Consider the following 13,692-nt stretch of genomic DNA (forward strand, 5'->3'; position numbering starts at 1 on the left):
AAAACACAAAGGTATATGAGGCAGTAAGACAGAGGAAAACAATCTAATCTGTTAGGAAAAAGATGTAAAAGCTGTGTTGGTGATCATGCTGATATTGATATCCCCCAACCAACAAGAACATGGTCCCCATTCTCTTACAACAGAACATAATTTTTATGAATGCCTGTTAATTTTGCTTATGTTGAGGCCTGTAATTTATGCTAGTAGGTTGTTCTACAAGGTGGATCAGATGTCATATTCTCTAAGGACAATTCCTCTCTTAATGTTCAGGGACAAAAATGTGGCCTGATTTCAAATAAGCATGAAATAGAGTACCAATACTACAACTCAACAAGCATTTACCAAGAATCTTCTAACTATTTCCTTAATCCACACAGACCAGAATAAACCAGGCTGATTTCTTGACTGGTAGCCTTTATATATTTACTAAAAACATTTTAAAGCTGAGATATGAAGTATTTAGTAATAAATGAGTGACTGAATGCTTCTATATTAATTCAGATCTCAGATGTACACAAAATGCTTGCTTAAACAAAATGTTTTCCATAAAGTCTAGCAAATACTCAAATTTTCAACTTTTGTCTCTTAAGATCCTTACATATACTAGATTTAATGCCCACTCCAAATTCAAAAAAACACTCTGAAGTCATGCAAAGTGAAAATTCTAATGTCAGATTCTAATCATTTGTAAATTCCCACCATGTAAAAACTTAGAAGCATGATTTCTTTCCTTTCAGAAATGTCCCTTCCAATGACAAGTTAGTAAATTATAAAATAAAACTTTTAGATTTCCATTACCCACATCACCATCTTGTACAGATAGAGAAATCATTCTTTCTTGATCAGGTGCAATACTAATGCAAACACTGATATTTTTAGTTAGAAAACTGACACTAAAGGAAGAATTATGAAATTAGAACTTCTCTGTGTAAAAAAAGCCAGAACAGATTCTAAGTTACATGCTTTATAATTTTACCTTTAAGAGCACAGAAGTAGCAATGGATTAAGCACTTTATTCAGAGAAGTAAGAACTGTATAAAATAAACATCTCATTGATATTTTTGAAATTTTTCTTGCTTAAAAGCTAGATATTAATTTTATAAAACACATCAATAAATATCTAAAATTAGACAGCTCATGGGTTTATAAATCTCCTTCCTCTGTACTAATAATTTGAAACTATTTTTAGAAAAAGCAAAAATTTAAAACAATATTAAAATCTAGCTTCTGAAAACACTTTCTTTCACATTCTATAAAATCAGAAAAAAGCTGCACTTTACTCAGAATGTAGTTTTTTTAATTTTGTAAACTAAGAGTTAAAATTCAAACTCTGGATTCTGCCAGAGCAAGGCAAGTAAACTTAGAGGGACTGTTTCCCTATCTTTTAAATGGTGATGTATATAATACCTCATCATGGGTCTACAGGAAAGATCAGACAACAGATTAAGTCTGAAGTCTAGCGCTGAGTACATAGTGGACGCTCAATCAATGATACATATCATTCGAAAGTTAAAGACAGTACATCTGCAGGAACTACCTCTTCCTATATCGAATTCTTTTGTGTCAACAGTCTCAGATGTGAAGACAATTATGAATTTTGTTACAGATTCTTAAGAAGACATATCCCTTTTATTCTCTTCCTGAAGACTCGATTAAATTGGCGGTTTGTTGTTTTCATTACCATTGTGTAACTATTTTTTCCTTAACATTTTATGAAACACAATTTCAAGACCATTTTCAATAAATGGGGCTAACAAATAACTCTGCAATGGGTCTGAAATTTAATCCAACACCATACACACTTGTCAATATTTCCTGAATCTGTTCTTTAAAACGCTGTAAAATTTTGCTTCCTTTTTTCATTTCTCTTCATCAACTTTCTCTGGGTTTCAGTCCTTTCAGGAGAGGGCTGAGCACCCCTCCATGTATAACCAAGGACATGGAATCCCTGTCCTTCAGGTACTGAATGAATGGTCCATTTGGAAAATACTACCTGTTTCTAACATAAAGAAAAAACTGGGCCATTTAAAACAAAAGAAGTTATAAAAAGCAATGCTTCAAAAAAAAAAAAAATGAACTTGAGATACTCAATTTATGTAGACTAATTATATATTATGTAAATCGACCTATACAGGCATGTGTAAAAATCAGGTCATCACGTGGTTTTCTCTAATCCTTAAGACTACTGCTACTCATAAGAATCTTCTGTCATTATGCAAATAGTTTACATCTATGATCACCAACTAAACAGGGTTACTGAAAAGTTAAGAGTAAAAAACTTAATCTTTTATTAAATTTAACTATTAAATTTAAGTAGCCACATATATTTACTATATCGGTGAACAAAGGCTAACACATTCTCTTTTCTCTTTTTTTAAAGTTTTTTTGATGTGGACTATTTTTAAAGTCTTTATTGAATATGTTACAATATTGCTTGCGATTTACTTTTTGGCCCTGTGCCATGTGGGATCTTAGCTCCCAAACCATAATGGAACCCAAACCGCCTGCATTGGAAGCAAGGACAACCACTGGACCACAGGGAAGTCCCTTTTTTATTGTTCCTTTTCATTACCATTGAGCCCTTTATCCAGATGGTCTCATTGAACACCTTGTTTTAAACCCCTTCTGTGATATCTCTAAGATCAAACAGCTTGACAAAACTGTAATCTCAAAACCAAACAACTACTGAAACAGAATCTTAAAAGCCAGCTTTAAAATGCACTTTTTGATGAAGAGCACTGCAATCAGTTATTTTAATTTTATAATCACAATTTACTAAAGAAAAAAAATGCATACATCTCAGAGTGCTTCAAATTTAACTTTAACAACACAGTATGTAACTTCCCTCCTGAATTATTTGTCAGCTACATAATTACTCCCAGGGTAAAATAAAGGCATAATTAAAAACAAGTAAGGCATAAATCTTACTTCAAGCAGAATTAAGAGAACAATTGAAAATTATTCTGTATCTATCTACTCACTGTGATAATACAGAAATTAATGACTAGAAATATGATGGCTCAAATGCAACAATACAATGAATTAGTCAGTGAAGAGCTATGTAATTTTTATCTCTAGTATTATTTACCACACCACCAAAGATCAAGAGTTACCTCAATTTTAAGGGATTTTTGGATGACTGATGATGGCTCTTTCCAATTAAATCTAAGCATACATTATTTTACAGTAAAATGATTAAAAAGCTATCATAAAAAATGTTAAGGGTTTTAAGCGCCCTCTTTCTTTTTTCATAAGCTTCCTCTCTGTTTCTCCTTTCCACACGTAAACACAGTCTTTTTTTTAAAGCACAAATGTAGGTGTTAAGAAGAAAAACAACTCTTGGGGCACGTCTGTTAAGAACTGCCTCTCTCTGGGACTGGTATTAATGTCATCACTACCAATCAATTCCTCCTTTCTTCTGCCTATCAACTTGGCTTTCAGTATCCTGGGGGTGGGGAGGTAGGTAGGAGGGTGGAACAAGTGAAACAACATCAGTATTCAAACATAGGATTCAAAAGAATCCAAACAATGTGAATGCAAGTTATTTGCTAAACTATATATGAATTTCTGAACGATTGCTGGCTTGATTTTTTTTTTTTTTTGGTTTGGCATTTGAGTAAACATTAAAAAACTTACTAAAGTGTAAAGTAAAGCAAAGTGAAGTCGCTCAGTTGTGTCCAACTCTTTGCGACCCCATGTACTGTAGCCTGCCAGGCTCCTCCATCCATGGAATTTTCCAGGCAAGAGTACTGGAGTGGGTTGCCATTTCCATCTCCAGGGGATCTTCCCAACCCAGGAATCAAACCCAGGTCTCCTGCACTGCAGGCAGAGTCTACCGTCTTAACCACCAGGGCACCGCTCCCCGCCACCCAAAAAAATCAACTTACTATTCTGCGTCAAAGCTTGAAGTAGACAATCCAAGCATCCTTCTAAACTATCATCAGTTCTGTCAACAGCTGTAATCTTCAGCTTCTTCAAGGTATCACTGAGATTATCTGCTTAGAGAAAAAAAGAGAAATCAGAAGCCTCACTAACCATCATGTTACATGATAAACAGTACAAACAGGCAAAAGGCTTCCATTATGGTGAATTACTTTCATATACGTTCCAAACAGCAATGGACTATACAAGTACTCATTTTTAAATAAAATTTTATCCATTTAACTCATATAAAATAGTCACTTCATCTGTATGATACCAAGAATATTCTATAGTCACAGAACATCTTTTCAGCATTCTTATACCTTATCTATTGTTCACGAACCAGTCATGGTTAACTGAAAAAAACGAAAAGTCCACAAAAACTTGCATAAGCTTTGCAAGTAATAATGTATTACATTTTTTGGCTTCCTCTGTTGCATTTTAAATACATAAAATGAAAATGAAGCTTTAGAAAAGTTTCAAAATAATCTGACTTAAAATAATAAAGTCTGTTTATTATTATGGGCTTCCCCGATGGCTCAGATGGTAAACAATCTGCCTACAATGTGAGAGGCTCAAGGATGGGGAAGATCCCCTGGGGAAGGAAGGGAATGGCTACCCCCTCCAGTATCCTTGCCTGGAGAATTCCATGAACAGAAGCCCCTGTCTACGGGGATGCTCACTAATATAAAGCTTTTAAAAACTGCCACTTAAACCCTTCAAAGTACTGCTTTAAGCCAAAACATGTACATTCTGGATTTTACAGCACTTTGCATGCTCGGTCACTAAGTCTAGTCTGACTTTTTGTGACCCCATGCGCTGTAGCCCTCCAGACTCCTCTGTACATGGGATTTCCCAGGCAAGAATACTGGACTGGATTGCCATTTCCTCCTCCAGAGGATCTTCCAGACCCAAAGACTGAACCCACGTCTACTGCATTGACCATTGGAGAAGGAACTGGCAACCTGCTCCAGTGTTCTTGCCTGGAGAATCCGAGGGACAGGGGAGCCCGGTGGGCTGCCGTCTGTGGGGTCACACAGAGTCAGACACGACTGAAGAGACTTAGCAGCAGCAGCAGCAGCTACTGCATTGACAGGCGGGTTCCTTACCACTGAGCCACCTGGGAAGCCCTTTAAAACACTGCTCTTCTAAATTATATACGGATTTCTCTAGACCATAGATGGTTAAAATTTTTTTACATATTAAAAATTATTTAGCATGCCAAGGAGTTATTAAATTTTTATTGAAGTATATTTGATGTACAATGTTATCTAAGTAACAGGTGTAGAGTACAGTGATTCACAATTTTCAAGATTATAATCTATTTATAATTATAAAATACTTGCTGTATTCCCTATATTGTACAATATACCCTTGTAGCTTCTTTTCTACATCATAGTTTGTACTACTTAATCCTCTACCCTTTTATTGCCCAAGCTTTATTCTATGTATCAGTGAGTCTGTTTCTTTTTTGCTGTATTTACTAGTTTGTTGTATTTTTAAAGTTCCACATATAAATGATACCATACAGTATTTGTCTGACTTACTTCACTTAGCTTAATACTCTCTGGGTCTACCCACGTTGTTGCAAATGGCAGAATTTCCTTCTTTTTTTATACTGGAATACTGAGACAAATAATGTATGATATCATTTACATGTAGAATCTAAAAAATACAGCAAACTAGTAAATACAGCAAAAAATAAACAGACTCACTGATACAGAGAACAAAGTAGTGGTAACTAGTGTGGAGAAGGAAAGGGAGAGGGGCTGCTATGAACACTGGGATGAATGTAACATTTTGAATTAGTGTTTTGGTATGTATACCCAGGAGTGGAATTGCAGGCTCATACGGTAGTTCTATTTTTAGAGAAATCTCCATAGTGTTTTCCAGTGGTTGCACCAATTTACATTCCTACTAACAGTATATATACAAGGATTCCCTTTTCTCCACATCCTCACCAACATGTGTTACTTGTGGTCTTTTTAATGACATCCATTCTGTCAGGTGCTGGGTGATATCTCATTGTGGTTCTGACATATTTCCCTGATGATTAATGACGCTGAACATTTTTTAATGTGCCTAATGGAGATCAGTCCTGGGTGTTCTTTGGAAGGACTGATGTTGAAGCTGAAACTCCAATACTTTGGCCACCTGATGTGAAGAGCTGACTCATTTGAAAAGACCCTGATGTCGGGAAAGATTGAGGGCAGGAAGAGAAGGGGACGACAGAAGATGAGATGGTTGGATGGCATAACTGACTCAATGGACATGGGTTTGGGTGGACTCCAGGAGTTAGTGATGGATAGGGAGGCCTGGTATGCTGCAGTTCATGGGGTCGCAAACAGTTGGACACAACTGAGCGACTGAACTGAACTGAATGGTCATCTGCATGTCTTTGGAAAATATCTGTTCAGGTCTTCTGTCCATTTTTTAATCAGGCTGTTTGGCTTTTCTGATTTTAAGCTGTATGAGCTACTTATACATTTAGGAATATTAACCTGTTATTGGTCAAATTATTAGTAAATATTTTCTCCCATTTAGTAGGCTTTTTGTTTTGTTGATGCTTTCCTTTGATGCACAAATGCTTTTAAATTTAACTAGGTCCCATTTGTTTATTTTTGCTTTTATTTATTTCCTTTGCTTTAGGAGACTGATCCAAAAAACTACTGCTACAATTTATATCAAAAAGTGTTCTCTCTATATTTTCCTCTAGGAATTTTATAATTTCTGGTCCTATATTTAGGTCTCTAATCCATTTGGAGTCTAGCTTTGCATATGGTATTAGAAAATGTTCTAACTTCATTCTTTTCCATGAAGCGATCCAGTTTTCCCAGCACTACTTACGGAAGACACCATCTTTTCTCCACTGTATGGTCTTGCTTCCTTTGCTGTATATTAATGGACCCTAATTGTGTCAGTTTATTTCTGGGCTTTCTATTCTCTTTATCCTTGGTGATGCCTGTGCCAGCACCATACTGTTTTGATGACTGCAGCTTTGTAGTATAGTCTGAAGTAAAGGTGTGTAATTCCTTCAGCTCTGGTCTTCTTTCTCAGGATTGTTTTGGCTTTTCAGGGTCTTTTGTGCTTCCACACAAATTATTAAATTATTTGTTTTAGTTCTGTGAAAAATGCCATTGGTATTTTGACAAGGATTACATCTGTAGATTGCCTTGGGTAGTATGGTTATTTTAACAATAGTAATTCTTTCAATCCAAGAATACTGTATATCTTCATCTGCTTGTGTAATCTCAATTTCTTTCATCAATGTCTAATAGTTTTCCAAGTACAGGTCTTTTACCTCCTCAGGTTGGTTTATTCCTAGGTATTATATTCTTTTTGATGCAATAGTAAGTGGGATTATCATCATAACTTCTCTTTCTGATAGTTCATTGTTAGTGTATAGAAATGCAACAAATTTCTGTATAATAATTTTGTACTCTGCAATTTTACCAAATTTATTGACAAGGTATGATAGTTTCTGGTGGTGTCTTTAGGATTTTCTGTGTATAGTATCATGTACGAAAGAGCTCTTTTTAAAATTATTTATACTGATATTTAACATACTAAAAATTAAAAATGAGACTTTTTTAAAGACTGACTTTAGTAATTCATTTATTTATTTATTTATTTTTTGGGTTTTGTCATACATTGATATGAATCAGCCATAGATTTACACGTATTCCCCATCCCGATCCCCCCTCCCACCTCCCTCTCCACCCGATTCCTCTGGGTCTTCCCAGCGCACCAGGCTGGAGCACTTGTCTCATGCATCCCACCTGGGCTGGTGATCTGTTTCACCATAGATAGTATACATGCTGTTCTTTTGAAATATCCCACCCTCACATTCTCCCACAAAGTTCAAAAGTCTGTTCTGTATTTCTGTGTCTCTTTTTCTGTTTTGCATATAAGGTTATCGTTACCACCTTTCTAAATTCCATATATATGTGTTAGTATGCTGTAATGTTCTTTATCTTTCTGGCTTACTTCACTCTGTATAAGGGGCTCCAGCTTCATCCATCTCATTAGGACTGGTTCAAATGAATTCTTTTTAATGGCTGAGTAATATTCCATGGTGTATATGTACCACAGCTTCCTTATCCATTCATCTGCTGATGAGCATCTAGGTTGCTTCCATGTCCTGGCTATTATAAACAGTGCTGCGATGAACACTGGGGTGCACGTGTCTCTTTCAGATCTGGTTTCCTCAGTGTATATGCCCAGAAGTGGGATTGCTGGGTCATATGGCAGTTCTATTTCCAGTTTTTTAAGAAATCTCCACACTGTTTTCCATAGCGGCTGTACTAGTTTGCATTCCCACCAACAGTGTAAGAGGGTTCCCTTTTCTCCACACCCTCTCCAGCATTTATTGCTTGTAGACTTTTGGATAGCAGCCATCCTGGCTGGCGTGTAATGGTACCTCATTGTGGTTTTGATTTGCATTTCTCTAATAATCAGTGATGTTGAGCATCTTTTCATGTGTTTGTTAGCCATCTGTATGTCTTCTTTGGAGAAATGTCTGTTTAGTTCTTTGGCCCATTTTTTGATTGGGTCATTTATTTTTCTGGAATTGAGCTGCAGGAGTTGCTTGTATATTTTTGAGATTAATCCTTTGTCTGTTTCTTGATTTGCTATTATTTTCTCCCAATCTGAGGGCTGTCTTTTCACCTTACTTATAGTTTCCTTTGTAGTGCAAAAGCTTTTAAGTTTCATTAGGTCCCATTTGTTTAGTTTTGCTTTTATTTCCAATATTCTGGGAGGTGGGTCATAGAGGATCTTGCTGTGATTTATGTCGGAGAGTGTTTTGCCTATGTTCTCCTCTAGGACTGATGAACATAGATGCAAAAATCCTTAACAAAATTCTAGCAAACAGAATCCAACAACATATTAAAAAAATCATACACCATGACCAAGTGGGCTTTATCCCAGGAATGCAAGGATTCTTTAATATCCGCAAATCAATCAATGTAATACACCACATTAACAAATTGAAAGATAAAAACCATATGATTATCTCAATAGATGCAGAGAAAGCCTTTGACAAAATTCAACACTCATTTATGATTAAAACTCTCCAAAAAGCAGGAATAGAAGGAACATACCTCAACATAATAAAAGCTATATATGACAAACCCACAGCAAGCATCACCCTCAACGGTGAAAAATTGAAAGCATTTCCCCTGAAATCAGGAACAAGACAAGGGTGCCCACTCTCACCACTGCTATTCAACATAGTGTTGGAAGTTCTGGCCACAGCAATCAGAGCAGAAAAAGAAGTAAAAGGAATCCAGATAGGAAAAGAAGAAGTAAAACTCTCACTGTTTGCAGATGACATGATCCTCTACATAGAAAACCCTAAAAACTCTACCACAAAATTACTAGAGCTAATCAATGAATATAGTAAAGTTGCAGGATATAAAATTAACACACAGAAATCCCTTGCATTCCTATATACTAACAATGAAAAAACAGAAAGAGAAATTAAGGAAACAATACCATTCACCATTGCAACAAAAAGAATAAAATACTTAGGAGTATATCTACCTAAAGAAACAAAAGACCTATACATAGAAAACTATAAAACACTGATGAAAGAAATCAAAGAGGACACAAACAGATGGAGAAACATACCGTGTTCATGGATTGGAAGAATCAATATTGTCAAAATGACTATTCTACCCAAAGCAATCTATAGATTCAATGCAATCCCTATCACACTACCAACGGTATTTTTCACAGAACTAGAACAAATAATTTCACAATTTGTATGGAAATACAAAAAACCTCGAATAGCCAAAGTAGTCTTGAGAAAGAAGAATGGAACTGGAGGAATCAACCTGCCTGACCTCAGACTCTACTACAAAGCCACAGTCATCAAGACAGTATGGTACTGGCACAAAGACAGAAATATAGATCAATGGAACAGAATAGAAAGCCCAGAGATAAATCCACGAACCTATGGACACCTTATCTTTGACAAAGGAGGCAAGGATATACAATGGAAAAAAGACAACCTCTTTAACAAGTGGTGCTGGGAAAACTGGTCAACCACTTGTAAAAGAATGAAACTAGAAAACTTTCTAACACCATACACAAAAATAAACTCAAAATGGATTAAAGATCTAAGTGTAAGACCAGAAACTATAAAATTCATTTAAAACTAATGTAAAACTATTAACATAATTATATTTTTAATGAAAAATACTTCAAAACCGAGAAAACTTACAAAAGAGCAACACTGCCCTACATTTTCACAAGTCTCTATAACATCTGCCCTATAGAAGAAAACTGGATTCTCATATCTGCTTCTGTACACAATTGTTTATAATTTGTTGTTTTGGTTGAGTAGATGAAAAAAAACTCAGCCTCACACATATACACAGTTGAGAAACAAGAGAGTATTTTAACTGCCTCTTCAGATAATGGTGGGCATTATTTGATACCATACCAAAACTTAATAAGCATTATTTTTTTAAACATTAGTTGCCATGTGAAATCTGAAACATAATGAGCACTGCCAAGTTACATGAAAATCTACTGCTCTTTTGCACTTTGAAGCTTTTATACATGCAATATGTTTATCATCGATGAACTGATCATTTAAAAAATTAGGTCATGGAGATATGCACATCTTCCAAATATTTGACACATTCCATTGTACTATTTCAAGATATCATATTTGTTAATATCACTAATCTTTTTTAACGACTAGGTATTAGGAAGCTATCAAGCTGAAAGTGATACAAGTTTTCCAAAGTTCCAATTTTCTCTTAAAAATTCTTAATTTTATCACTAGGAACAGATACTGTCAATTTTTTCTTCAGTGACAAATTAACCTCATTCCTTTGTGAGAAAATATCTGCCAATTATGAAAAAGCCAGCTTATCTCTCAGTTCTTAAAAAAAAAAAAAGCTATTCCATGGGAAAAAAGTATCTGTCAGCTCACAACTCAAGAGTGCACGACTGCTTTACTTAGAGATAACTATCAGAGTTAACAATGCAATGCAAGTCTTTTATGTGTACTTCCCATTTTATCACATAGTATACTTTCAAAATGTGTACGAAAAGGTTGAGAGTTTTAAAAATATGGTCTTTTTTTTTTTATATGGAATGTGCCAAAATACACTGAATTTTTTACAACACTGCTTCTGTTTTTGTTTTGTTTTCTTCTTCTTCTTTTTTTTTGACCCTGAGCCATGGGAGATATTAGCTCCCAGATCAGGGACTGAACCCATATTTGATACACTGGAAGGCAAAGTTTTAACTACTGGACCACCAGAGAAGCCCACATCATGGACATTCTTAAGTGAAATTGGCATTCTTTTCCAACCTCAAGTATATGGTAATAAAGAATACAATAACTACTAATTATTGCAGTTTCTGATACTACTGATTGGCACACACTGAAGCACCAGCAGTTATCAACTCCAATTACTTTTAGAACACTGTGAATGCAAATGTCAACACAGTTAAAGAGAGAAAAAAATGTCCTGATACTACGCAAATAGTTTTGACGTCACAGACACCCTAATAGGATACCAAAGACCCCTGAGATTGCTGCTCTAGTATCTGAATTTCAGGCATTTTCTTACTTCAAAGTAAGGTATAAATTTTAATAGAATTTTGTACACTGCCAGCTTATGACCTTGGTTCGTTTCCAAGGCAAACCACTCAATATCACAGTAATCCCAGTCTAAACCCCCAACCACTAATGCTCAAGATGCTGAAGCTGAACAGTTCTATGAAGTCCCTACAAGATCTTCTAGAACCAACATCAAACAAAGGTCCTTTTCTTCACAGGGGTGTCAGTGTTAGTCACTTAGTTGTGTCTGACTCTTTGTGACCCCATGGACCGTAGCCCGCCAGGCTCCTCAGTCCATGGGATTTTCCAGGCAAGAATACTGGAGTGGGTTGCCATTCCCTTCTCTAGGGGATCTTCCGGACCCAGGGATCAAACTCGGGTCTCCTGCATTGCAGGCAGATTCTTTACCATCTGACTCACAAGAGAAGCCTCATCACAGGGGAATGGAATGCAAAAGTAGGAAGTCAAGAGATACCTGGAGTAACTGGCAAATTTAGCCTTGGAGTACAAAACGAAGAAGGGGAAAGGCTAACAGTTTTGCATTGGTCATAGAAAGCACGCTCTTCCAACAACACGGAAGACTACTCTACACATGGACATCACCAGATGGTCAATACTGAAATCAGATTGATTATATTCTTCCCAGCTGAAGATGGAGAAACTCGATACAGTCAGCAAAAACAAGACCAGGAGCTGCCTGTGGCTCAGATCATGAACTCAGGCATTTTCTTACTTCAAATAAGGTATAAACTTTTCATTTATTTATTTATTTTTATTTTAATTGGAGGCTAATTACTTTACAATATTGTGGTGGTTTTTGCCATACATTCACATGAGTCAGCCATGGGTGTACATGTGTTCCCCATCCAGTGCACAAGCCCTGAGCATCCTGCCTCAAATAAGGTATAAACTTTAATAGACTTACTGCAAAATTCAGATTTAAACAGAAGAAAGAAGGGAAAACCACTAGGCCACTCAGGTATGACCTAATCAAATCCCTCATGATTATCCAGTGGAAGTCACAAATAGATTCAAGGGGTAAGATCTGACAGAGTGCCTGAAGAACTACGGACAAAGGTTCATAGCACTAGGAGGTGGTGATCAAAACCATCCCTAAGAAAAAGAAATGCAAAAAGGCAAAATGGTTGCCTGAGGAGGCCTTACAAATAGCTGAGAAAAGAAGACACCTGAAAGGCAAAGAAGAAAAGGAAAGATATGCCCATCTGAATGCAGAGTTCCAAAGAATAGCAAGGAGAGATAAGAAAACCTTCCTCAGTGATCAGGGCAAAGAAATAGAGGAAAACAATAGAATAGAAAAGACTAGAGATCTCTTCAAGAAAATTAGAGATACCAAGGGAACATTTCAAGCAAAGATGGGCACAATAAAGGACAGAAATGGTAGGGACCTAACAGAAGCAGAAGATAATAAGAAGAGGTGGCAGAATACACAGAACTATACAAAAAAGGTCTTGATGACCTGGACAACCACAATGGTGTGGTCACTTACCTACAGTCAGACATCCTGGAGTGTGAAGTCAAGTGGGCCTTAGGAAGCATCACTATGAACAAAGCTAGTGGAGGTGATGGAATTCCAGTTGAGCTATTTCAAATCCTAAAAGATGATGCTGTTAAAGTGCTACATTCAATATGTCAGCAAATTTGGAAAACTCAGAAGTGGCCACAGGGCTGGAAAAGGTCAGTTTTCATTCCAATCCCAAGGAAGGGCAATGCCAAAGAATGTGCAAACTGATACATAATTGCACTCAATTCACATGCCAGAAAGTCAGGCTCAAAATTCTCCAGGCTAGGCTTCAACAGTACATGAACTGAGAACTTCCAGATGTATAAACTTGATTTAGAAAAGACAGAGAAAAAAAAGAAAAGAAAAGACAGAGGAACTGGAGATCAAATTGCCAACATCCATAGGATCACAGAAAAAACTACAGAAATTTCATAAGAACACGTACTTCTGCTTCATTGACTACGTGAAAGCCTTTGTCTGTGTGGATCACAGCAAACTGTGGAAAATTTTTAAAGCGATGGGAATACAAGATTACCTTACCCGCCTCCTGAGAAACCTGTATGCATGTCAAGAAGCAACAGTTAGAACTGGACATGGAACAATGGACTGGTTCAAATTTGAAAAAGGAGTACATCAAGGCTGTATATTGTCAAACCTGCTTATTTAA

At 36.3% G+C, this 13,692-nt stretch overlaps 1 protein-coding gene across 4 annotated transcripts in view; it reads right to left on the reverse strand.

Moving 5' to 3' along the window:
• The window catches only part of RAP1GDS1 (Rap1 GTPase-GDP dissociation stimulator 1), a 155,678-nt gene that overhangs the window by 107,046 nt on the left and 34,940 nt on the right, over positions 1–13,692 (reverse strand). For 3 of the 4 annotated variants that reach the window (XM_061164365.1, XM_061164367.1, XM_061164364.1), the window contains exon 2: positions 3,888–3,998. In XM_061164365.1, the coding sequence (XP_061020348.1) occupies positions 3,888–3,998 (111 nt within the window). The remainder of the gene's footprint in view (positions 1–3,887; positions 3,999–13,692) is intronic. The other variant, XM_061164366.1, reaches the window with a different exon arrangement.

Source organism: Dama dama, chromosome 17 (genome assembly GCF_033118175.1).
Source record: "Dama dama isolate Ldn47 chromosome 17, ASM3311817v1, whole genome shotgun sequence".
Taxonomy (NCBI): Eukaryota; Metazoa; Chordata; class Mammalia; order Artiodactyla; family Cervidae; genus Dama; species Dama dama.